This window comes from Pongo pygmaeus, chromosome 10, assembly GCF_028885625.2.
Source record: "Pongo pygmaeus isolate AG05252 chromosome 10, NHGRI_mPonPyg2-v2.0_pri, whole genome shotgun sequence".
In the NCBI taxonomy this organism is placed as follows: Eukaryota; Metazoa; Chordata; class Mammalia; order Primates; family Hominidae; genus Pongo; species Pongo pygmaeus.
The window spans coordinates 110,822,934-110,848,575 of record NC_072383.2 but is presented as its reverse complement, the minus strand read 5'-3'; the positions used below and the strand labels follow the sequence as shown (position 1 = coordinate 110,848,575).

General features: G+C 52.4%; 1 protein-coding gene across 7 annotated transcripts in view; it reads left to right on the top strand.

Annotated features, from left to right (window-relative positions):
• HECTD4 (HECT domain E3 ubiquitin protein ligase 4) overlaps window positions 1-25,642 on the top strand; it is a 225,839-nt gene that overhangs the window by 194,137 nt on the left and 6,060 nt on the right. For 5 of the 7 annotated variants that reach the window (XM_054442179.2, XM_054442180.2, XM_063647112.1 and 2 more), the window contains exons 61-72: window positions 1,824-3,130; window positions 4,080-4,287; window positions 8,071-8,294; window positions 8,386-8,537; window positions 10,446-10,552; window positions 11,285-11,408; window positions 19,207-19,397; window positions 20,783-20,929; window positions 21,592-21,711; window positions 22,379-22,534; window positions 24,099-24,202; window positions 24,479-24,700. In XM_054442179.2, the coding sequence (XP_054298154.1) occupies window positions 1,824-3,130; window positions 4,080-4,287; window positions 8,071-8,294; window positions 8,386-8,537; window positions 10,446-10,552; window positions 11,285-11,408; window positions 19,207-19,397; window positions 20,783-20,929; window positions 21,592-21,711; window positions 22,379-22,534; window positions 24,099-24,202; window positions 24,479-24,700 (3,062 nt within the window). The remainder of the gene's footprint in view (window positions 1-1,823; window positions 3,131-4,079; window positions 4,288-8,070; window positions 8,295-8,385; window positions 8,538-10,445; window positions 10,553-11,284; window positions 11,409-19,206; window positions 19,398-20,782; window positions 20,930-21,591; window positions 21,712-22,378; window positions 22,535-24,098; window positions 24,203-24,478; window positions 24,701-25,642) is intronic. The other 2 variants (XM_063647111.1, XM_063647113.1) reach the window with 2 other exon arrangements.

Below are 25,642 nucleotides of genomic sequence, written 5' to 3'. Positions count from 1 at the left end.
CTGGGACTCTGGCCCACTTTCTCTTAAGGATATGCCAGCCAGCCAGGCGCAGTGGCTCACACCTATAATCCTAGCACTTTGGGAGGCTGAGGTGGGCAGATCACCTGAGGTCGGGAGTTTGAGACCAGCCTGACCAACATGGAGGAACCCTGTCTCTACTAAAAATGCAAAATTAGCCAAGTGTGGTGGTGCATGCCTGTAATCCCAGCTACTCGGGAGGCTGAGGCAGGAGAATTGCTTGAACCTGGGAGGCAGAGGTTGTGGTGAGCCAAGATCGCGCCATTGCACTCCAGCCTGGGCAACAAGAGCAAAACTCCATCTCAAAAAAAACAAAAAAGAATATGCCAGCCTTGGCCAGGTGCAGTGGCTCACACCTGTAATCCCAGCACTTTGGGAGGCTGAGGCACGCGGACCACTTGAGGCCAGAAGTTCAAGACCAGCCTGGCCAACATGACGAAACCCCATCTCTGCTAAAAATACAAAAATTAGCTGGGTGTGGTGGCACATGCCTGTAATTCAAGTTACTCTGGATGCTGAAGCATGAGAATTGCTTGAACCTGGGAGGCAGAGGTTGCAGTGAGCTGAGATCGCGCCACTGCACTCCAGCCTGGGTGATAAGAGACAGACTCTGTCTCAATTTGAAAAAAAAAAAAAAAAAAGCAGCTTAAAAAATTTATATTAAAGAAGGCCAGGCGCAGTGGCTCATGCCTGTAATCCCAGTACTTTGGGAGACTGAAGCGGGTGGATCACGAGGTCAGGAGTTCAAGACCAGCCTGGCCAAGATGGTGAAACCCCGTCTCTACTAAAAATACAAAAATTAACTGGGCGTGCTGGTAGGAGCCTGTAATCCCAGCTATGCGGGAGGCTGAGGCAGAGAATTGCTTGAACCCAGGAGTCAGAGGTCGCAGTGAGCTGAGCTCACGCCACTGCACTCCAGCCTGGGTGACAGAGTGAGACTCACTCTCAAAAAAAAAATTATTAAAAAAATAATTTAAATTAAAAAAAAAAAAAGAATATGCCAGCCTCATGGCCAGGCACAATGGCACACACCTGTAAACCCAGCACTTTGGGAGGCTGAGGTGGGAGGATTGCTTGAGCCCAGGAGTTGTAGACCAGCCTGGGCAACATGGCAAAACCATGAAAACTGTCTCTGCAAAAGAAAAATAATAATACAAAAATTAGCTGGGCATGGTTTCACACTCCTGCAATCCCAGCTACTCAGGAGGCTGAGGTATCACTTGAGCCTAGGAGCAACAGTGAGCTATGGTTGTGCCACTGCACTCCAGCCTGGGTGACAGAGCAAGACCCTGTCTCAAAAAAGAAAAATAAAATAAATAATGCCACCCTCAAAGTAAGGCTTTCTTGTTGGCAAAAATCAGGACTAAAAGAGGAGTTTAAAAGGAACAATGTTTCAGTGTGTGTTTCAGTGCCGTTTGGTAAAATTGGCTTGTGTGCCCCATAGTAAGCATCCAGTACTTTGGGAAACATTATTCTAGGGACTTATCACCAACATGCTGCATGACCTTTTGAGACAAAATATGATGGTGTTTTGCTGGCACCCTGCCGTTGGGCACAAGGGTCAAAGCCGTCACCTCTGGAGCCGACCTGTCAGCTCTGAATCCCAGCTCTCTTGTCTGGCAGCTGTGTGCCCTCCAGCCAGGCCTCCACCTCCCAACCTCTGTTTCTCCATCTGTAAGAAGGGAGTGAATTGCAAAGTCACTGTTCACAGGGTTGTTACGAGGGTTGATTCCAGGCTCAGAACTGCGCCTGGAACATACCCAGTGCTGCATAGTAATTACTGTTACTATTTTCATTTGCCTCAGGAAACTTCTTGTGGACCACGGACATGGCAGCCTGCGTGAAGGAGCTTGTTTTCCATCTCCTGGCAGAGCTCCTGCGCACGGTGCACACCCTGGAGCAGAGGCGGCACCCCGCTGGCCTGTCCTCCTCAATCGCCCTCCAGCTGAACCCCTGCCTGGCCATGCTGATGGCCTTGCAGTCGGAGCTCCACAAGCTGTACGACGAGGAGACGCAGAACTGGGTTTCAGGCGGCACCTGCGGGGGCTCCGGGGGGGCGGCGGCTAGCGACCAGGGCAGGTTCTCTACATATTTTCATGCACTCATGGAAGGGTGCCTGGCTGTGGCCGAAGTGACCCTGCCTACTAACATGAGTGTCACAGCCAGCGGGGTGACCTCAGCGACTGCCCCAAATCTCAGTGACTCGTCCTCCTCCTCCTCGTCCTCCCCAGGACAGACCCCACAGAGTCCCAGCCTCCTCTCCAAGAGGAAGAAAGTCAAGATGAAGCGGGAAAAGGCCTCCTCGTCGGGCAAGCGCCAGTCCTCCCGCACCGTGGACTCGGACCCCACCCTGCTCAGCATCGGAGGCAGCAAGCCCGAGGACATGCTGTGGTTCCACCGCGCACTCACCCTGCTCATCATCCTCCGCCACCTCACCAGGAAGGACCCACAGGGGCTGGGCGTGACGAGTGACGCCATCGCCGATGCCTGCCAGGCCCTGGTGGGCCCCACCGCCCACAGCCGCTTGCTGGTGATCTCCGGGATCCCCACCCACCTGGACGAGGGCGTAGTCAGAGGCGCCATCCGCAAGGCCTGCAACGCCCACGGCGGGGTCTTCAAAGACGAGATCTACATCCCGCTGCAGGAAGAAGACCCCAAGAAGCCGAAAGACAAGGCCGAGGGCGGGGACGGGAAAGTTGAGCCCGAGAAGACACTGGCCTTCCCCGGCACAGACAGCATGGAGGTCAGCACGTCCAGCAGCCTGACCCCCGCCATGAGCATCAGCGCCTCCGCCTCCACCAGCCAGGCCTCCATCTGCAGCTCCCAGGGTATCTCCCAAACCGTCAGCGACCTCTCTGTGGATCCGCTGCCTGCCGGCCTCGAGCTGCCCATCCCTCCGGGCCTGTTGGAGCCCCACGCAGTGTCCAGCCAGGAGAGCCTGGACATTTCCCTGTGCAGCACCGGCAGCCTGGGCAGCCTGGGCAGCCTGGGGGAGCCCCTGGACAATGCAGAGACGGCGTCGGTGTCGGACATGGGCTCCATGTACACAGTCACTTCCCTGGACAACCAGCCCCTCGCCGCCCGCCCCATCAAAGGCTTCGCAGTCGTGGAGGTAACAGCTCTCAAGCCTCTGCAACCACTAAATCATGACCCATTTCAATCCCCCAAGCCTCTTTAAATCTTCCAAAGTTATTTCCTAGTAGGTAATGGTGGAGCGGTTGGGAACTCCCTGGGGCAGCCCTTGGAATGAGCACAGTGAGGCTGCTTGGGGTGACATCTCTGAGTGACACCAAGTCCCATGTCACGAAGTAAAGGGGAGCCAGAGGGCTCAGGGCCTGGCCTTCCGCGGTGGGTGGGCGCCATCAGTGCATTCTGACTCAGCCCCATCGCATCTTCTTGAATGGCCTTGGGTTCTTTTTGTTCTTTTTGGTTCTTTTTGTTCTTTTTGTTCTTTTTGGTTGCCATTGGCAGGAGGGATGGTCACTGAGCAGCGTGAGAATAGACTCCTGCCATTCTGTCCCAGGTGATTCTGAGTTTCAGATGACCTGCATGCTAGTGAGTCATAGTTCCACTTCAGGATCCCATGTATTTCTTAGGCCTCGCTGTTTAGAAATCCTGCATCAGAGCCTTTCTGTGCTTTTGCATAACAGTACAGGTAGGGAACTGACATGCATTACTCTCCCAGCAGGCTCTGCAAGGAGGGTTGAAGGATCAAGCAGCTGGTTTCTTTCCTAGAATCACTTTTTGAATCCATCATCCTCCTTCATGGGGACTTCCTCAGAGTTAGGCATGAATTTTTCCTCCCTGGGAATCAGAGTAAAGCCACAGATCTGGCCGGGGTTTAGTGACAGAGATTTCAGGTTGAGTCATTTGCTAAAAGTCACTGTTGTCGGCCTGTGGGAGAAAGTTTCCCAGGAGGTCCAGCTCACTGGAGTCGGGCAGCTTTCACATCTCTCCAGATGAATAGAGGGTTTCCAGGAAGAGGTGGGAAGGAGAAGTTCACTCACACTGAATGACTGGTCAAGCTACTCAAATCCTGACCCTGTTCTCTGTTCACACAGATAAGATCCCGAGCCAAAATTGAGAAAATTCGAGCAAGTTTATTTAACAATAATGACTTGATTGGTTTGTCAAGTTTGGATGGTGAAGATGAATTGATGGAAATGTCAACAGAAGAGATTCTAACCGTGTCTGTAGTAAATCAGAGTCTCTTTGATACTCAAGGGAGCCCAGGGTTAGAAGATTATTTCAATGATAAGTCAATTAAAGGTGGGTTCTGGATTTGTTTTTAATCTGTAGACTTTTTGTGGAGCAATTTTAGGCTCACAGAAAAAAATTTGCATTAAAATCTCCTCCCCTCCCCAGTGTCCCCTATTTTTAACATCTTGCATTAAAGAGAAATTTGGCAGCTACTCCTGGGTTGCAGATTTTGAAAACAATTCAGAGTGTTGGTGAGATGGGACAAGAGGCTTCATTGTTTGTCAGTGGGGGCTGATTGTGTGCATCTTTGTATGATGTGAAAAGAAATGTTCCCCCTTCTCCCAGCTGTCAGGGCGCTGAAGGCCATGGGGGCAGCCCCTGCCACAGGCCTGCCGCGTTCCAGCTGGAGAGGCTACCAGGGGTGGCTTTGCACCGCCTGCAACAGGCTTGAATGTGGGCTAGTATTCAAGTCATTTTTTCCTTTTTGTCTAGCCAGGCTTCCCCTGGTTCAAGTGCAAGTATATTTATTTTGTTCTGTCCTGTGCACCTAGAACATTGCTGGTAATTATTACGTCATATGCTTGAGGACAGCTCTTGCCTCCCCCTTGTAAACTGACTCCTGGGAAAGAAACAGTTCCATCCCTTTTTTCGCTGAAGTCCCATTTGCCAGCTCCTTTGCCATTCTGGTGGCTCTTTTGTGGAGTAAATTCTGCTTCCCCACTAATTTCTTTTTTTTTCTAAATTCCTCTTTTTTTCCTTTTTTAATTCATTTTTTTCTTTTTAAAATTCTTTTCTTTAAAAAAAATTATTTTATTTATTATTTGTACAGAGAGGGTCTTCCTATGTTGCCCAGGCTGGTCTCAAACTCCTAGGCTCAAGCAGTCCTCCAGCCTCGGCCTCCCAAAGTGTTAGGACTATAGGCGTGAGTCACCACACTGGCCTTCATCTAATTCTTTAATGTTTGAAATTTCATCTTAGAGTTGCTATGTTCTTCTGTGTTTTTGAAGTATAAAATTGTAATCTTTTTTTTTTTAAGACAGAGTCTCGCTCTGTCACCCGGGCTGGAGCGCAGTGGTGCAATCTCAGCTCACTGCAACTTCCACCTCTCGGGTTCAAGCAATTCTCCCTGCCTCAGCCTCTCCAGTAGCTGGGATTACAGGTGCACGCCACCATACCCAGCTAATTTTTGTATTTTTAGTAGAGACGGGGTTTCACCATGTTGGCCAGGCTGGTCTCGAACTCCTGACCTCAGGTGATTTGCCCGCCTTGGCCTCCCAAAGTGCTGGGATTACGGGTGTGAACCACTGCGCCCAGCCAAAACATGTACTATTGAGTAGAGGTTTTGTTGTTTTAAATTATTACCCCAGGCCGGGCACGGTGGCTCATGCCTGTAATCCCAGCACTTTGGAAAGCCGAGGCAGATGGATTGCTTGAGCCCAGGAATTTCAGACCAGCCTGGCCAGCATAGTGAGACCTCGTCTCTACAAAAAATAAAATAAGCTGGGCATGGTGGCGCATGCCTGTAGTCCCAGCTACTCAGGAGGCTAAAGTGGGAAGATCACTTGAGCCCAGGAGTTGAAGGCTGCAGTGAGCTGAGATCACGCCACTGCACTCCAACCTGGGTGACCCCATCTTTAAAAAAAAACATGGTTAACCCAATCATGAAATCTGGAAATGTTCCCTCAGAGGTAGGATCAGGGTGAGGTAAGTGAGATCTTGGGTACACAATTTAATGGGGCTCCAAAAAACTCAGTCAGTAAGAGAAATAATATTCTAGTATAGTTTTTTTAAAGTCAAAATTAAAGTATCCATGATCAGCAAAGTGTTAAAATTTTAAATAAAGATAGGATCAGCATTACTGATCTTTTTGTCTTCCTCAGGCTCTGATATGGGTCAGCACAGCACTGTAAATATTTTGCTCATCATGGAGGTTTTTTTACATTAATTTTTTTTTTTTTTTGAGATGGAGTCTCACTCTGTCGCCCAGGCTGGAGTGCAGTGGCGCGATCTCAGCTCACTGCAACCTCTGCCTCCCGGGTTCAAGCAGTTCTTCTACCTCAGCCTCCTGAGTAGCTGGGACTACAGGCACTCACCACCATGATGGCAAATTTTTGTATTTTTAGTAGAGAAGGGTTTTCACCATGTTGGCCAGGCTGGACTTGAACTCCTGACCTCAGGTGATCCTGCGGAGGCCTGCCTCGGCCTCCCAAAGTGCTGGGACTACAAGCATGAGCCACCGTGCCCAATTTTTTTTTTTTTTTTTTTTAGCCCACGAGTGCTACTAAATAATTTTGACTGATTAAAATACTGCAGTAAAGTATTGTTTATCTTGATGACTGAGGTTTTTGGCGTTTCCTTAAATCTTGCCTGGCATTGAGCAAAGACCTCGGTGGGCTCACCCTGGTCCCAGCCTTGTCAAGGTGTGCGTTTTGCCCCCTCGGCTCTCAGCTGCCCCCAAAGTCGATGTCAGATCTGCTTGACAGGAAGCCTGAGGTCTTTCTGCCATGATTATCTTTCCCAGTCTTCTCATACTTAGATACTGAATTTTAGTTCTAGTTCCTGGTTCTTTTACAGTCAAACTTTCCACATATGGTACCTGGTCTTTTGGTACTGCATGGATCTGCCTCATGGTGCCAGGTACACTCCTCATGTGAGGGTTGTTTGTTTCCTTTTTTTTGTTTTTTTTTTTTGTTTTTTTGTTTTTTTTGAAACAGAGTCTCACTCTGTCACCCAGGCTGGAATGCAGTGGTGCCATCTCGTCTCACTGCAACCTCCACCTCCTGGTTTCAAGTGATTCTCGTGCCTTAGCCTCTCCCGAGTAGCTGAGATGACAGGCACACGCCACCACACCTGGCTAATTTTTGTATTTTGCTTCACCATGTTGCCCAGGCTGGTCTTGAACTCCTTACCTCAAGTGACCCACCTGCCTCAGCCTTCCAAAGTGCTGGGATTACAGCTGTGAGCTATCGCACCTGGCCTCATGTGAAGGTTTTTAACTTGTGACTCTGCTGAGTCAGCTGAGGGCTCAGCCTCTCTCTTCCACGCACCTGCCTCTCCCACCCTCAGCCCAGATATGCTGGAGTTGCCACAGCTGGGCCTGGCCTAGTCCAGACTCCCCAGGAGAGGGAGCAGTGCAGAGGGGATGAGGGGCCTGGGCTGCCTGGAGAAAGGAGTGATTCCTGAGAGCATGCAGATGGGTTCATGACTGGCGCTTAGGAAAGGTGAGAGCACCTTCTGAAGTGCTTGTTTGGGGACAAAAAAAATATTTTTTCTGGTGCTCATAGACAGTTTTTTTGTATCTCAGAAAACTTTCTTTTTCACCTGCTCATTGTGCCAGTTTTGAAGAATATTTCCTAAGAATGCGAGCACCTGTTTAACAAGTTGTACTTCCCACTAAAAATACTTGCTGCTGGCTATCTATCCTCTGGGATTATTCTAGACTAAACTGCTATGATAAATAGCCCCAGGAGGACAATGGCTCAAGTCCAGTGGAAGTTAATTCCCTGCAGATGTAAGAGTGAGGGTGAGCACTGAGGTGTGCCCACCCTCGGGGAGGGTCCTGTTGTCCCCGAGCAGCCAGGTAGGGGCCAAGTACAGAGGACAGCAGCCTGGCCCCCATGTGGCTCACATCCCACAGTAACCACAGTTGCAGGGCCGCACCTTACGGCAAGGAAGGCTGGGCATGTGCTGGGCTGTGCCCAGAGAGGGAGCCAGGCTTTGGTGGGCAGCTCTTCCTTGCACTAATGTCCATCCACTGCCCCTTTCAAACAGTGTTTGGAAACAGAATGCTCGCAGGGCTTGTCCCAATGCATGTTCACGGCAGAATTGTTTTGCCCCCTCTCCATCCAACAGGGGAGAAGCTGGTGCCCGGAGCCAGAGAGGTTCTGACGGAGATATTTAAGAGTTGTGCCCATTCAGAGCAGACGCTGAGCCTGACACCAGCGAAGCCCATCAGAGTCTCTGACATTTATCTTAGCAAAGAGCAGATCAACTCCCAGACCCCAGGCAACCTCCTCCACCTCTTCTTCACCAATGTCCGGCCTCCAAAAAAGGTGCTGGAGGATCAGCTCACCCAGGTAGCTGCCCGTCCCCACCATACCCAGGCCGGGCCTCGGGTGCCCTGCAGGGCGAACCTGAGAGCCTCCCCACTGCCTCTGTGCTCCACAGATCCTGAGGAAGTATGGTGTGCCAAAACCCAAGTTTGACAAGAGCAAGTACAGCAAGGCTGGGAAGGAGCAGCACCCCATGAAGGTGGTGAGCACCAAGCGGCCCATCACCAAGCCACCCACCAAGGACAAGGCCGTGCTCAACAGCGTCAGGTGCGTGCCCCAAGGAGCCTGCACAGCCTGGCCTGTGGGCAGATATGGGGGCGGCTTCCGAGCAGGAGCCTGGGGGGTGGCAGCTCCTCTGGAGGATCCTGGTGTCAGGCTTTTTTTGTCATGCTTTGTCGCCCAGGCTGGAGTGCAGTGGCCCGATCACAGCTCACTGCAGCCAGGCTCAAGCGATCCTCCCACCTCAGCCTCCTGAGTGTCTGGGACTACAGGCACATGACACCTCACCTGACGAATTTTTTAAAATTTTCTGTAGAGATGGGGTTTCACCATGTTGGCCAGGCTGGTCTCGAACTCCTGGGCTCAAGCGATCAGCCTGCACTGGCCTCCCACAGTGCCGAGGTTACAAGCGGGAGCCACTGCGCCCCGTGGGTGTCTGGGCCCTTTCTGCTGAGCTCCTTTCTCAGTCCTCAGCTCCATCAGGTGAACATCAGAGTTTCATTTTATCCACAAGTGTGGTCAGATTCTGACCATGAAGGCTGGAAAGCCGACCCATCTAAATGAAGACAACATCTACAGTGTTGTATATTTTCTTTAATCCTACTTATTTTAGCCACACAAATAATGCATAGTTATTGTAGAAAGATTAGAAAATGCATAATGCCTTAAGCCTGGGAGTTCAAGACCAGCCTGGGCAACATGGGAAAACACCATCTCTACAAAACAATATAAAAATTAGCTGACTGTGGTGGCATGCACCTGTGGTCCCAGCTACTCAAGAAGCTACTCAAGAAGCTGAGGCAGGAGGATGGCTTGAGCCCCAGAGGTCGAGGCTGCAGTGAGCCATGATCACACCACTGCACTGGTGACAGCGAGACCCTATCTCAAAAAAAAGAAAAAGAAAATGCATAGTGCCTATTGGAAAAAATTAAATTGCCCCATGCATAGCAACTACTTTTAAGTACATGACCTTTGATTTATGCCTATGTATTATTTTCTCAAGTTTTGAATGACTAAAATAGTACAAAATTTAAAAGCAGATGCAGTGAAAAGCCACTCTTCCTCCCGACCATTCTTAAGCCTTGAAGTTCTCCTCCCTAAGCCTGCAAGGTTACTTCTGTAGCCTTTCGCAAGAACCCTTTCTATAAATACAGAAGCAAATCTATACATATGCCCAGTGTTGGGTACCATACACAATGTCCATACCTTGCCATTTTTATTTAATACTAATTTTGGAAATCATTTCAGACCAGTACAAAAAGAATTCCCCATTCCTTTTTTAAAAAATAGCCTCATAACATTCCATGTGTGGATATGCATATAAATTTAATAGAATATTCTTTACATACGGGTCTGTGACTCTCGAGTACACAGAGATGAAACCTTGATAGCAAAATATTACCCAGCAAGAATCTCTAGAGGAATTGTTTAACCAGAAAAAACTTTTAAAAGTTAATTAATTATGTAGAAATGGTGTTTTTCAATCAGCACTGTCCCATAGTACTTTTCTGTGCTGGTGGAAATCAGTGCTCTATCTATATCCATGCTGTTGGGTACAGCAGCCCCTAGCCACAACCGGCTATAGGGCATTTGCTGTGTGGCAAGGGTGAACAGGAACTGAATTTGTTATTATATTTCATTTTAATTAACCTTAGGTAGCTACATCGGGCTAACAGCTACCTTATTGAACAGTGTAGCTCTAAAATATGTAGAAAGAGTGTTTGAAAAGAGTCTCTACAAGATTTTTCATATTTTAAGGCACGGATTTGTCCTTGTAATTTGCTCCGTGAACTTTTCTCACTCAGAACAAAGGCAGTCTTGAACCCCACCCTATCTGAGCCCTAAGCCCTCAGCTGGAGGAGGGAGCAGGAATGAATGACTGTACGAGGCTGTGTATTTCCTATCGGGAGGAGGTGTGAACGTGCATTAGTCTAATTCCAGTGCTTTGGTCTACAGCAGGACTGCCTTAAGTGAGAAGAAGCCAACTGTGAAGCCAAAATCACCAGAAAAGAGCAAACCAGATGAAAAGGACCCAGAAAAGTCACCTACCAAAAAACAAGAAGGTGAATGAGCAGACGGGGCCTGGAGTGGGCTGGGACCTGCTTCCATCCTGGAGACTAGGCACCCCCCGAGGAGCAGGCCTCTGCTTTTCCCGACTGGCCGCTCTCCTATTGGGATGGCCTCTGCTCTGGGCTCTGGGTTCCCTGGGGTATCAGGCAGGGCAGCATTTCCAGAGATTCTGGGAAATATTCCTGGCCAGGGATCGCCCCTCGATGCCATCTTTGATGGCCATGAACTTGAGGAGGTAAAATAGCAGTTCCAGAAACACCGCACGCCCGGGATAAAGAACAGATGATTGTGACCGAAAAGTGAAGCTTGGGAAGTCTGCATGGACGCTTTCTTCTAGAAGGCACTGGCCTAAGCTAGCGGCCTGTGCTGGGGCAGTGAACACAAGCTTCCAGAAAGGCCCAGGCAACATTGGAGAAAGCTATTCTTGTCTGGAAAATTGCTTTGTCAGTCGGGGATGTTTTAGAGATTCATAGAAAGAGGGGATGTGGGAAACTGCAGCCTGTTGAGGGAGACAGAGCCCTCGGGGTCCTGGGCACATGAGGGCTTATGAGTATCCTGTGCGCAGTGGGTCACAGTGGCAAATGACAATTCCCAGAGTTATGGGAGGGAGAGGGGAATTAGATGGGTTGGGCCGTAAGGGAGAGGCTGTGGTGAGCAGAGCACGTTGGAGGCGCGCGATGTGTGCAGGTCTCACCAGATTCCTCACACTGAACCCTTTCCACCAGTCCCTGAGGAAAAATACCTAACACTGGAAGGATTTCACAAATTTGTTATTGACCGAGCCAAGCAAGACATCCGCAGTGTCTGGAGGGCGATCTTGTCCTGTGGTTACGATCTTCATTTTGAGAGGTAAGAGGGTTACCCCTCGACTCAGTTGGCACCTTGCATAGAAATTGTTTTCAGCCAAGAGCATAATTTCTGAGGAGCTGATCCATCTCCCCTGCTGATAATGCTTTCTGAGTTATTTCATAATTTCTGAGTTTTTTCCTAAGTGCTAAATGGGTTTTCTAACCCATTTGTAAACAAACCTGTTCTTTTTCTCCACACTCCTGACTTGGAGACTGGGCTGGTCAGCTTGGGCTGCCGTGACAGGACACCACACACTGGGTGGCTTAAACAACAGAAACGCATTCTCTCTCAGTTCTGGAGGCTGGAAGGCCCAGATCAAGGTGTCAGCAGTGCTGGTTTCTCCTGGGGCCACGCTCCTTGGCTCCCAGACTGCCACCTTCTCAAGGTCCTCACATGGGGTCTTCCCTCAGTACCTATCTGTGTCCTAATCTCCTCTTCTTACAAGGATACCAGTCCTGTTGGATGAGGAGCCCACGCTGATGACCTCTTTTAACCTGAATCACCTCTTTAAAGGCCCTGACTCCAAATGCAGTCACACTGGGGATTAGGGCTTCAACATACGTGTCTGGTCGGGAACTGGGAGGACACAGTTCAGTCCCATAACAGACAATTTCTTACCCCAAAGAACCTTGTCCTCAGAGTCACACTTTGCCTCGAGTCCCCATTGCCCTCACTCCTTCCCAGGCAGGGGCACAGCTAGGCCACAGCTCGCCAGGGCTCCAGGGCTAAATATGGTTTCCCCTTTCTAGCTGTAAGTGAATCCCAGGCACTCCAGAAATCACCCTGCCCTGCCCTGCCTCTGGCTCACGTGCGTGTGCACACACACACCCCCCCCACTCACACATACACACACACACCCCTACTCACACATACACACACACACCCCCCTACTCACACACACACACACACCCCCTACTCACACACACACACACCCTACTCACACACACACACCCCTACTCACACATACACACACACACCCCTACTCACACACACACACACACACCCCTACTCACACACACACACACCCCCCACTCACACACACACACACCCCTACTCACACACACACACACCCCTACTCACACATACACACACCCCCTACTCACACATACACACACACCCGCACTCACACATACACACACAACCCTACTCACACATACACACATACCCCCTACTCACACACACACACACCCCCTACTCACACATACACACACACCCCCACTCACACATACACACTCCCCTACTCACACATACACACACCCCCTACTCACACACACCCCCTACTCACACATACACACACACACCCTACTCACACATACACACACACCCCCTACTCACACATACACACACACCCCCTACTCACACATACACACACACCAACTCACACATACACACACACACCCCCTACTCACACATACACACACACCCCCTGCTCACACATACACACACACACCCCTACTCACACATACACACATCCCTACTCACACATACACACACACACACCCTACTCACACATACATACCTCCTACTCACACATATACACACACACCCCTTACACATACACACACCCCCCCTTACTCAGACATACACACCCCCTACTCACATATACACACACACACACCCCCTACTCACACATACACACACACACCCCTACTCACACATACACACACACACCCCCTACTCACACATACACACATACCTCCTACTCACATATACACACACACACCCCCTACTCACACATACACACACCCCCCCTACTCAGACATACACACCCCCTACTCACATATACACACACACACACCCCCTACTCACACATACACACACACCCCTACTCACACATACACACACACCCCCCCCAATCACACATACACACCCCCCTACTCACACATACACACACACCCCCCACTCACACATACACACCCCCCTACTCACACATACACACACACCCCCCACTCACACATACACACACACCCCCTACTCACACATACACACCCCCTACTCACACATACACAGACCCCCACTCACACATACACACTCCCCTACTCACACATACACACACACACCCCCTACTCACACATACACACACACCCTACTCACACATACACACACACCCCCTACTCACACATACACACACACCCCCTACTCACACATACACACCCCCTGCTCACACATACACACACACCCCCTGCTCACACATACACACACACACACCTACTCACACACACACATATCCCTACTCACACATACACACACACACCCCCTACTCACACATACACACATACCTCCTACTCACACATATACACACACACACCCCCTACTCACACATACACACCCCCTACTCAGACATACACACCCCCTACTCACATATACACACACCCCCTACTCACACATGCACACAAACACCCCTACTCACACATACACACACCCCCTGCTCACACATACACACACACACCCCCACTCACACAAACACACACACATCCCTACTCACACATACACACACACACCCCCTACTCACACATAACACACATACCTCCTACTCACACATATACACACACACACCCTACTCACACATACACACACACCCCCACTCAGACATACACACCCCCTACTCACATATACACACACACACACCCTACTCACATACACACACACACACCCCTACTCACACATACACACACACACCCCCACTCACACATACACACACACACCCCCTACTCACACATACACACACACAGGCCTCCTACTCACACACACACACACCCCCCTACTCACACATACACATACGCACCCTCTACTCACACATACACACACCCGTACTGTCACACACACACACACCCCTACTCACACATACACACACACACCCTACTCACACACACACACACACACCCCCACTCACACATACACACACACCCCTACTCACACATACACACACACCGCCTACTCACACATACACACACACCCCCTATTCACACATACACATACACACACCCTACTCACACACACACACACCCCTACTCGCACATACACACACACACCCCTACTCACACATACACACAAACACACTCCTACTCACACATAAACACACACCCCTACTCACACATACACACACACCCCGTACGCACACATACACACACCCACCCTCTACTCACACATACACACACACACCCGTACTCTCTCTCACACACACACACCCCTACTCACACATACACACACACCCCCCTACTCACACATACACACACCCACCACTACTCATACACACACACACACCCCTACTCACACATACACACACACCCCCTACTCAGACATACACACACACCTACCCCCTACTCACACATACACACACACACCCCTACTCACACAAACACACACCCATCCCCTACTCACACACACACACCCCTACTCACACATACACACACCCCCCTACCCACACATACAAACACACACACCCCCTACTCACACATACAAACACACACACCCCTACTCACACATACACACACACCCCCTGCTCACACATACACACGCACACCCCTACTCACACATACACACACCCATCCCTACTCACACATACACACACCCTACTCACACATACACACATATCGCCTACTCACACATATACACACACACACCCCCTACTCACACATACAGACACCCCTCCTACTCAGACATACCCCCTACTCACATATACACACACACCCCCCCTACTCACACATACACACACACCCCCGTACTCATACACACACACACCCCCACTCACACATACACACACACACTCCCTACTCACACATACACACGCCTCCTACTCACACATACACACACACACCCCTACTCACACATACACACCCCCTACTCACACATACACCCACACACCCCCCTACTCACACACACACACCCCCTACTCACACATACACACACACACCCCTACTCACACATACACACACACACCCCTACTCACACATACACACACACCCCCCTACTCACACATACAAACACACACACCCCTACTCACATACACACACACCCCCTACTCACACATACACACACACATCCCTACTCACACATACACACATCCCCTACTCACACATACACACACACCCCCTACTCACACATACACACCCCCCTACTCACACATAAACACACATCCCCTACTCACACACACACACCCCCTACTCACACATACACACACACCCCCACTCACACATACACACACACCCCCTACTCACACATACACACACACCCCCTACTCACACATACACACATACTCCCTCCTCACACATACACACACACCCCCCACTCACACACACACAGCCCCTACTCACACATACACACACACCCCCCACTCACACACACACAGCCCCTACTCACACATACACACACACACCCCTACTCACACACACGCACCCTCTACTCACACATACACACACACACCCGTACTCACACACACACACGCACCCCTACTCACACATACACACACACCCGTACTCACACACACACACACCCCTACTCACACATACACACACACCGCCTACTCACACATACACACACACACCCCCTACTCACACATACACACACACACTCCTACTCACACATACACACACACCCCCTACTCACACATACACACATACACCCCTACTCACACATACACACACACACCCCTACTCACACACACACACCCCCTACTCACACATACACCCACACACCCCTACTCACACACACACCCACCCCCTACTCACACACACACACCCCTACTCGCACATACACACACACCCCCTACTCGCACATACACACACACTGCCTACTCACACATACACACACACACCCCCCTACTCACACATACACACACACACCCCCCTACTCACACATACAAACACACACACCCCTACTCACACATACACACACCCCCTACTCACACATACACACACACACACCCCTACTCACATACACACACACACCCCTACTCATACACACACACACACCCGTACTCACACACACACACGCACCCCTACTCACACATACACACACACCCGTACTCACACACACACACCCCTACTCACACATACACACACACCGCCTACTCACACATACACACACACACCCCCTACTCACACATACACACACACACTCCTACTCACACATACACACACACCCCCTACTCACACATACACACATACACCCCTACTCACACATACACACACACACCCCTACTCACACATACACACACCCCCTACTCACACATACACCCACACACCCCTACTCACACACACACCCACCCCCTACTCACACACACACACCCCTACTCGCACATACACACACACCCCCTACTCGCACATACACACACACACCGCCTACTCACACATACACACACACACACCCCTACTCACACATACACACACACACCCCCCCTACTCACACATACAAACACACACACCCCTACTCACACATACACACACCCCCTACTCACACATACACACACACACACCCCTACTCACATACACACACACACCCCTACTCATACACACACACACACCCCTACTCACACATACACACACACACCCCCTACTCACACGTACACACACACCCCCTACTCACACATACACACACACCCCCCCTACTCACACATACACGCACACACCCCCTACTCACACATACACACACACACTCCTACTCACACATATACACACGCCCCTACTCACACACACACATACCCCTACTCACACACACACACACACCCCCCTACTCACACACACACACACCCCCCTACTCAGCCTTGTCCACAGCAAGTGCATCTGGCATTAATCAATGAAAATGGCTACCAGGCCGGGCGCAGTGCTTCACACCTGTAATCCCAGCACTTTCGGAGGCATGAGGTCAGGAGCTTGAGACCAGCCTGGCCAATATGGTGAAACCCCATCTCTACTAAAAATACAAAAATTAGCCGGGCATGGGGCACATGCCTGTAGTCCTAGCTACTCAGGAGGCTGAGGCAGGACAATCGCTTGAACCCAGGAGGCAGAGGTTGCAGTGAGCCGAGATTGTGTCACTGTACTCCAGCCTGGGCGACAGAGCGAGACTCCATCTCAAAAAAAAAGAAAAAGAAAATGGCTACCAAGGCTGAGCACGGTGGCTCATGCCTGTAATCCCAGCACTTTGGGAGGCCGAGGCGGGTGGATCACCTGAGGTCAGGAGTTAGAGACCAACCTGATCAACATGGTGAAACCCCGTCTCTACTACTAGCCAGGTGTGGTGGTAGGTGCTTGTAATCCCAGCTACTCAGGAAGCTGAGGCAGGAGAATCACTTGAACCCAGGAGGCAAAGGGTTGCAGTGAGCCAAGACTGCACCACTGCACTCTAGCCTGGGCAACAAGAGCCACACTCTGTCTTAAAAAAAAAAAAAAAAGCCAGACAAGGTGGCTCACACGGGTAATCCCAGCACTTTGAGAGGCCGAGGCGGGGAGATCACCTGAGGTCAGGAGTTCAAGACCAACTTGACCAACATGGTGAAACCCTGTCTCTACTAAAAATACAAAAATTAGCCGAGCATGGTGGCGCATGCCTGTAATGCCAGCTACCTGGGAGGCTGAGGCAGGAGAATCACTTGAACCTGGGAGGCGGGGGTTGCGGCGAGCCGAGATTGTGCCATTGCACTCTAGCCTGGGCAACAAGAGCAAAACTCCATCTCAAAAAAAAGAAAAGAAAAGAAAATGGCAACCAAAACATGCTTTTTTAAAAAATCCATTTTCAGAATTGAGAAATGCTTTACTGCTTGGTGCCAGCCTTTTGTACCATCGTTGAAGGCTCACAGTCAATCCCTGAATGGATCTTGCATTATGGTGGCAGGGACAAGTTTTCTGAACTTGTTTTAGAAACCATGGCACTTTGGGAGCTGAGGCGGGAGGATGGCTTGAGCCCAGGATTTCAAGAACAGCCTGGGCGACACAACGAGACCCCATCTCTACAAAAAAAATTAAAAATTGGCCGGGCGCATTGGCTCACGGCTGTAATCCCAGCACTTTGGGAGGCTGAGGCGGGCGGATCATGAGGTCAGGAGATCGAGACCAACCTGGCTAACACGGTGAAACCCCGTCTCTACTAAAAATACAAAAAAAAAATTAGCCGGGTGTGGTGACAGGCACCTGTAGTCCTAGTTAGTCGGGAGGCTGAGGCAGAAGAATGGCGTGAACCTGGGAGGCAGAGCTTGCAGTGAGCTGAGATCGCGCCACTGCACTCCAGCCTGGGCAACAGAGCGAGAGTCCATCGCAAAAAATAAATAAATAAAAATTAAAAAATTAAAAAATTAAAATTTTTAAATTAGGCAAGCGAAGTGGCTCGCACTTGTGGTCCCAGCTACTGGGGAGGCTGAGGTGGGAGGATCGCTTGAATCCAGAAGTTCAAGGCTGCAGTGAGCTATGATCACCCCACTGCACTCCAGCCCGGGCAACAGAGCAAGACTTTGTCTCTAAGGAGAGAAAAGCTTTGTGACACACTGCAGGCTGATGCCATTAGGAGCTCCTCCTTCATCCTCACGCGCTGCTGCCGGCACACAGGAGTGAGGCATGGGTGGGTGCATGGTGCCACCTCCCAGAAGGATGCAGCATTCCCACTTCCACCGGCACGCTTGGCTTGCTTCTTTTGAAAGAGGTTTCCCCATGAGGAGCTGTCCAGGTACCAAGAAACAACCTGGAAGGCGAGGCCATCTTCTGAATGTGCTCCAGGAGCTGAGGACAGGGCTCTGTAGGAGAAATGCAACAGTCATCCTGGTGCGCCCCGCCTCACTTTGCCCCTCTCCCCCTGTCCCCACCCCCAGGTGCGCCTGCATCGATGTCCGACACGCACAGAAGGCCTCAAGAAAGTGGACCCTGGAGATGGACGTGGCGCTTGTGCAATACATCAACCAGCTGTGCCGCCACCTCGCCATCACACCCGCACGGCTCCATCCCCATGAGGTGTATCTGGACCCCGCGGATGCTGCTGACCCCAGAGTGGCCTGTCTCCTGAGTATGTGGCCCTGGGCCTATCCCCTCCCCTGCTGCCTGATGCAGGCATGCCCCATGACAAGGGGCATTTACAAGGGCTAGATTCATTTAGACGTCCATCAAACGAACACTTATGAACAAGTGCTACGCGCCAGGTGTGCAAGGAAGAGGGGGCTGACAAAACAGGGAGGGCAAGGCAGAGAGCCAGGACTGTGGCCTAATTAGTCTGGGGCCTTTTTTAATGCCAATGACAACAAAGCCAGGGAGCAGATACAGAAATGCACGGCTGCAGGGGATGCCCAGGCCGCTGCCTGGAGGCCCCACTGAGGCCAGGCTGCCATGGGGAGTGAGAAGCTTCTATAGTCTGCTAACTTGCAGTAGAGGCATTAGCCTTCATAACGGGGAACACCATGTTTTTGTTAAAAGCTAGGATTGCGGGAAGGCCCATTCAGGTGCCCCTGTGTTTCCAAAGAGAGAAAGCTGTTCTCTGGGCCAGGCGCGCTGGCTCATGCCTGTAATCCCAGCACTTTGAGAGGCCAAGGCAGGCGGATCACCTGAGGTCGGGAGTTCGAGACTAGCCTGACCAACATGGAGAAACCCTGTCTCTACTAAAAGTACAAAATTAGCCGGGCATGGTGGCGCATGCCTGTAATCCCAGCTACTTGGGAGGCTGAGGCAGGAGAATCGCTTGAACCTGGGAGGCGGAGGTTGCGGTGAGCCAAGATTGCGCCATTGCACTCCAGCCTGGGCAACAAGTGCAAAACTCCATCTCCAAAAAAAGCTAGGATTGCACACAAAAAATAAATTGTTAGTTCGCAGACGCCCTCCCTTTACGAGGTGTTGGTGAGCAGCTCATTACACTCGTCCCAGGGGCTGTGCTCAGCCGCTTGCCTCATCAGCAACAGATGCAGAACCCTTGCTCTCTCCTGGGTGCCAAGGAGGTAAAGGTGGGCAAGAGGTTGTTCTGACTTCCGTCTGTCGCAGTGAGAAGGGTGAAGGACTGAAGAGAAGTGTGCCAGTGGCACAGTTTCCTGGTTTTGATATGACATCACCATTGGGGGACACTGGGAGAAGTGTACACGGGACTCTTTGTGCCATTTTTGCAACCTCCTATATTACTATTTCAAAATAGTAAGTCAAAAAATAATATAGTGCACAGCCCTGGCATGGCCCTGAAAGTAGATGAGGGGGCCTTGGACTCCTTAAGAGCCAGCACCTCCATCTGGCCAACCAGGTCCTCGCCCTTTGTGTCTGCTTGGCATAGGCACAGGCACATTGGGGGCCATTCACTCACTGACAGCATCTCCAGGGTCCCAGGTAAAAAATCCACCAATCCTGTTTGCCTGTGAGTCAGGCATCTCAGCCATCTGGCCGAGATCTCAGCCTGACTGCTCCTGTGCCCTGCAGATGTGCCCATTGAGAGCCTGCGCCTGCGCTTCGCCTTGCTGCAGTCCCTCAACACCACACTGGAGACCTTCTTCCTGCCCCTGGTGGAGCTGCGCCAGACACCCATGTACACCCACAGCATCGCCGCCCTGCTGAAGGAGGCCAAAGGTCAGTGCCTGCGCCCACCCTGGCCCTGCTGGAAGAGAGAGGTGACCTGCAAGACGCCAGGGCCAGAATCCATGGGCAGGGTCCTTGGGCAGCCCCCCAGGAAGATGCCTCCCCACCCCAACCTTTCATCTTGCAGGCAGGGCTCCTCTGGAGCAACAGGCCCACCCAAGGGAAGTTACTTTAATTATAAAAGTAACATATGCTCTGAAAAATAAAATTATTTGTAAGGTTTTCAAATTAATTAGAAATATATGAAGGTCTGTTTACTATCTGGCCTCCACATCCCTACATCCCAGAAGTGACATTGTTAACAGATGAGTCTCTATCCTTCCAGACTTTTCTCTTCACATATAAACAGACACATGTGTACACACATACAGCTTTTTGTCTTTTTTTAAATTAAAAATAGGTATCATTTTCTACATTCCATTTTGCAACTCTAGTTTGTTTGCATTGTTTCTGGAAATTGGATGTCTCCTGGGAATGACAAAGGGTAAATGCTGGGTGGATGCTGACACACCACCCTCCACAGTCAGGACCCTGCTCTACTGCCACCAGGGGGCCTGAGAGTGCCACACCCAGGGACCCGAGGAGAGTCTTGGGGGGACTGGGAAGAAAGGGACAAAGCCCCACCCAAGCCTTTCCCACGTTCCTCTTCTTAGGGCTGATCTTCTATGACACGAAGGTGACCGTGATGAATCGAGTGCTGAATGCCACTGTGCAGAGGACAGCGGACCATGCGGCCCCTGAGATCACCTTGGACCCACTGGAAATTGTGGGAGGTGGGGTTGGCTGCGGAGAGCAAAAAATGCAAAACGGCAGTGCCTAAACACACTAGCGGATTTCTGGAACATAAAAGAAGGGGGTTCAGGGCTGGTGCGGCGGTTCCTCCTGTCGTTCTGCTGGAGCGCCCTGTGTGGCTTCCTGCTGGAAGGTCGCCTCAGAAGCTCAGGGAAGGGGCATAGCAGAAGGAGCTTGGCTCCCGGGGACCTGCCCAGCTGCACGGGGTCAGGTGGGGCAGGCTTTGCTCTGATCAGCCATGTGCCTGCCAAAAATGGGGATTCCAGCATCAAAGGAAAGGGAGAGAAGGGCATTGGGGAGGCTCCCCAGAGTCTCTGCCACAGCGTATAGACAGAAGGGATATGCGCAGAGGAAACGAGAGAGGAGTTGGGGGGTGAGGACCTCCCCAAGAGGCAGAGGGAAGCCTCTAGAAGATGAGAAGGGGCCAAGCACTGGGGGCCCAGGAGGGCAGGTTCCAGAAGTGGGAGCCATGAGCTAAGGCACAGAAGGCTTTAAGGTGTTCTGAGGGCAGAGAAGGTGCAGGGGGCCGAGTGAGGGAGCAGGGGTCCAGGGACAGGCACAGGCCTGCTAGGCCCGGGGTCTCTCCTCAAGGTGAGGGGAGAGGGCGGCCACGGCGGGGTGCTTTGATCAGCTCATCTCACTTTCCAGGGGAAATCAGAGCTTCTGAAAACTCCTACTTCTGTCAGGCTGCCAGGCAGCTGGCCTCAGTGCCGTCGTCTCAGCTCTGCGTCAAGCTTGCCAGTGGCGGTGACCCCACATATGCCTTCAACATCCGCTTCACTGGCGAGGAGGTCCATGGCACCAGTAAGTGGTGGCCCGCCAGACTCCCCGCTGGAGGAGCTGTGTTTAGTGTCCAGCCTTAGCCCCAGCTGCCCAAGACCTCCATTTGCAAGAGTAAAAGCCACATCCTCAGCACCTGTGCTGCAGAAGCCAGGTCTGCACCCAGAGTGGCCTCACGCCCGTGTCCTCCAGACCAGCCCCCTGTGGAAGCCTCAGCCAGTCCCTGCTGGGCTTGGGGATGGCACCTCTGCTCAGGGCCCTCCTCGGTGCTGATTGGCCCCCTCCCCGGGAAGGGCCCTGGCTGAGGAGTTGGTGGGCCTAAAAGCTTGTGTGTGCCCCATGAGAGGCAGGGTGTTGGGGAGCCCTTGGTGGCACCATCGGACTCTGCAGGGATGAGGACTGGCAGCTGAGCAAGTGCTCCCTTGTGACCTCTTATGCTTAGCCCCAGACATTCAGGAAACGTGTCCACTGCAGATGGAGAAGAAAGCTAGTTTCTCCACAGCCGGGCACACTGGAGGGAAAGGCTGTCCGGGCAGGAGGGAGCCCCTACCCACCTCCTTCTCCCCTTTCCTCTGATCTGCCCCCGCGGGAACGCAGCTGCCTCCCAGACGGGGGACTCTGGCATCCTACGGGCAGGCCTCCTAGGCCTCTCTGAGAACAGCTCTGGTTCACTGACAGCTCAGACTCACGCTCAACACCTTATCCTCCCCACAGCAGCGAACCTGCCCAGAGTGCCAGCCCTGGCCCATCCTACACATAGGGAAACTGGGACTCTACAAAGCCAAGTCACTTCCTAAGGTCATGCAGCCAGCTGGGGTTCCAGGGTCCAGGCCCCTGGCCTTCCAGGCGTCAGCAGTCAGGATGCTCCTGCTTCTCCTTGAAGCAGAGGTGAGGGCCAGGCCCACCATCTGCCCCCACACTGGGTTTCCGTGTCTCTGACCAAGCAGGGTGTGGGCACAGCTGTGCTCAGAGCTCCCTGACCTCAGGGTACCGATAGGGAACGCAGGGAAGGCCAGAGGAGATTTGCAACAAAACCAAAGGCCCATCTTGAATGGCGGCGGGAGAGGATGAGCAGTTACTGTTGCCCTTTGCACATTCACACATTTGTCCATTCACTTACACATTCATCGGACAAACACGAGCCCGGGCAGTGGGGGAGGCAGTGCTGAGTGAAACAGGTGGTCCTGCCCTCAGCCTGGCCCAGAGGGACAGACGTGGACCAAACAAGTCCACAACTCAGGCAGGCTTGCAGCTGTGAGAGGTTGCCTGTGTGGGGACCTGCGGTGACCTCACTGAATCTTCGAATGGCCTTTGGGGTAGGTATGGTCACTCTCCCATTTGACAGACAGGTGACTGAGCCTCAGGGACATCTTGCCCTCCGTGGTATCCCTGGGTGGCCCCACTAGTGAGTGGAGAGCAGGATTGGACTTGAGGTCTCCCAGGCCTGGGGTGGCTTCTTTCCACCCTGCCACAGCGGCAGGTAGGCCGTGGAAGGCGTAGCCACTCCAGCCAGCAGGTGAGAGGGAGGGAACGGTGTCACCTCCCGCCGGGACACCCCAGGTACCCACGTGTCTCGTCTGTCTTGCAGGCGGCTCTTTCCGCCACTTCCTGTGGCAGGTGTGTAAGGAGCTGCAGAGTTCCTCACTGTCGCTGCTGCTGCTGTGCCCCAGCTCAGCTGTCAATAAGAACAAGGTAGGCAGAGACCGGGAGGAGGCTCCACGCCCCCGAGCTCATGTCCGGCGCAGTGGCTGGGGTGGCAGGGCAGTGTGTGTCTCATCAAAGCCAAACCTTTTCAGAAACCCTCCCAATCTGTGGGGACAGGTCCTCGCCACACTGGATGGGCAAGCTCTGGGAACTTGTAGTCACTTCTCTCCTGCCTGCCACAGGGTGCGGTGGCTTGAAACACATGTTCCCTGGTGGGCACAGAAGCCCACGCCCAGGTCACCTCATGCCCACCTCCGCTTCCAGGGCAAATATATCCTGACCCCGAGCCCCATCACCTACGGGGAGGAGCAGCTGCTGCACTTCCTGGGGCAGCTGCTGGGGATTGCTATTCGGGCAGACGTCCCGCTACCCCTGGACCTTCTGCCCTCCTTCTGGAAGACGCTGGTGGGCGAGCCCTTGGACCCTGAGCAAGACCTGCAGGAAGCGGACATCCTCACCTACAATTACGTCAAGAAGTTTGAGAGCGTGAGTGCAAGGCACAGTTCTGGGGGGCTGCAGAGCCCGGGGCCTCCCCGCCACCTTGCTTAGGCTTCCATGCGGACCCGAGCTCCCTGCTGAGGCTGGGTTGGGATCCCACAGAGAACTTTAGGGGTGTAAGCCATGTGCCAGGAAGGCTTGTTTCATGGGGACAGAGGCCTCTGGCCTCCCTCCCTGCTGGCAGCAGAGATTGGAGGTGACATGACCAGCCCTGTTGGCCCTCCCCTCCCACATTAGTGCTCGTCGCCTGGCCACGGGCAAGGGCTCCTGGAGCTGAGTGAACAGGCACTGGGAGAACGGCTGTAGGGGTGAAGGTTAAGAGTTGTTTCAGGACCTCAGAGCACAGGAGTCAGCCCTGGGACCACCTGAGCTCCACCAAGGGGGAGGCGTCAGGATGGAGCCCTGCCTGCCTGTCCAGGGCACGCGTAGGCCACGCACAGATGTTGACAGCATGGCGCTGTTGCCCAGTGCCCCTCTGGAGGGAGATGGGGTCCACAGTCCCTCCGTTCACTCAGTGGCCGTCACTGAGGCCCTGTCACGGGCCAGCCAGGCTCTGGCACTCGCCCTGTCCTCAGGGAGTGTCCAGGCTTGTCTCCTTCGTGGTGGAGGGCGGAGGGCTTTATTCTATCATCACAAGGCCAGGAGGAAAGTGAGGCTCACCAAAGGGAGGTGACTTGCCCGGGCCCTCACAGCTGGCAGGGAGCAGAGCCACCGGGAGCCCAGGGCTGCCTGCTCTGACTTCCGGGCTCTCCAGCACCACATGCCCTGCAGCTGAGAGAGCCATCCTGGCTGAGTGTGGAGGGCAACGTCCCACCCAGCGCCCCTCAAGGCCATGAGAGTGGACGTTGTGCCTGAGGCCTGGCAGAAGCTGCTCTCTCCTGGGCCTCAGGTGAAGGTGGTGCCAGCTGCTTCTGCCTATGCCAGCAGAAT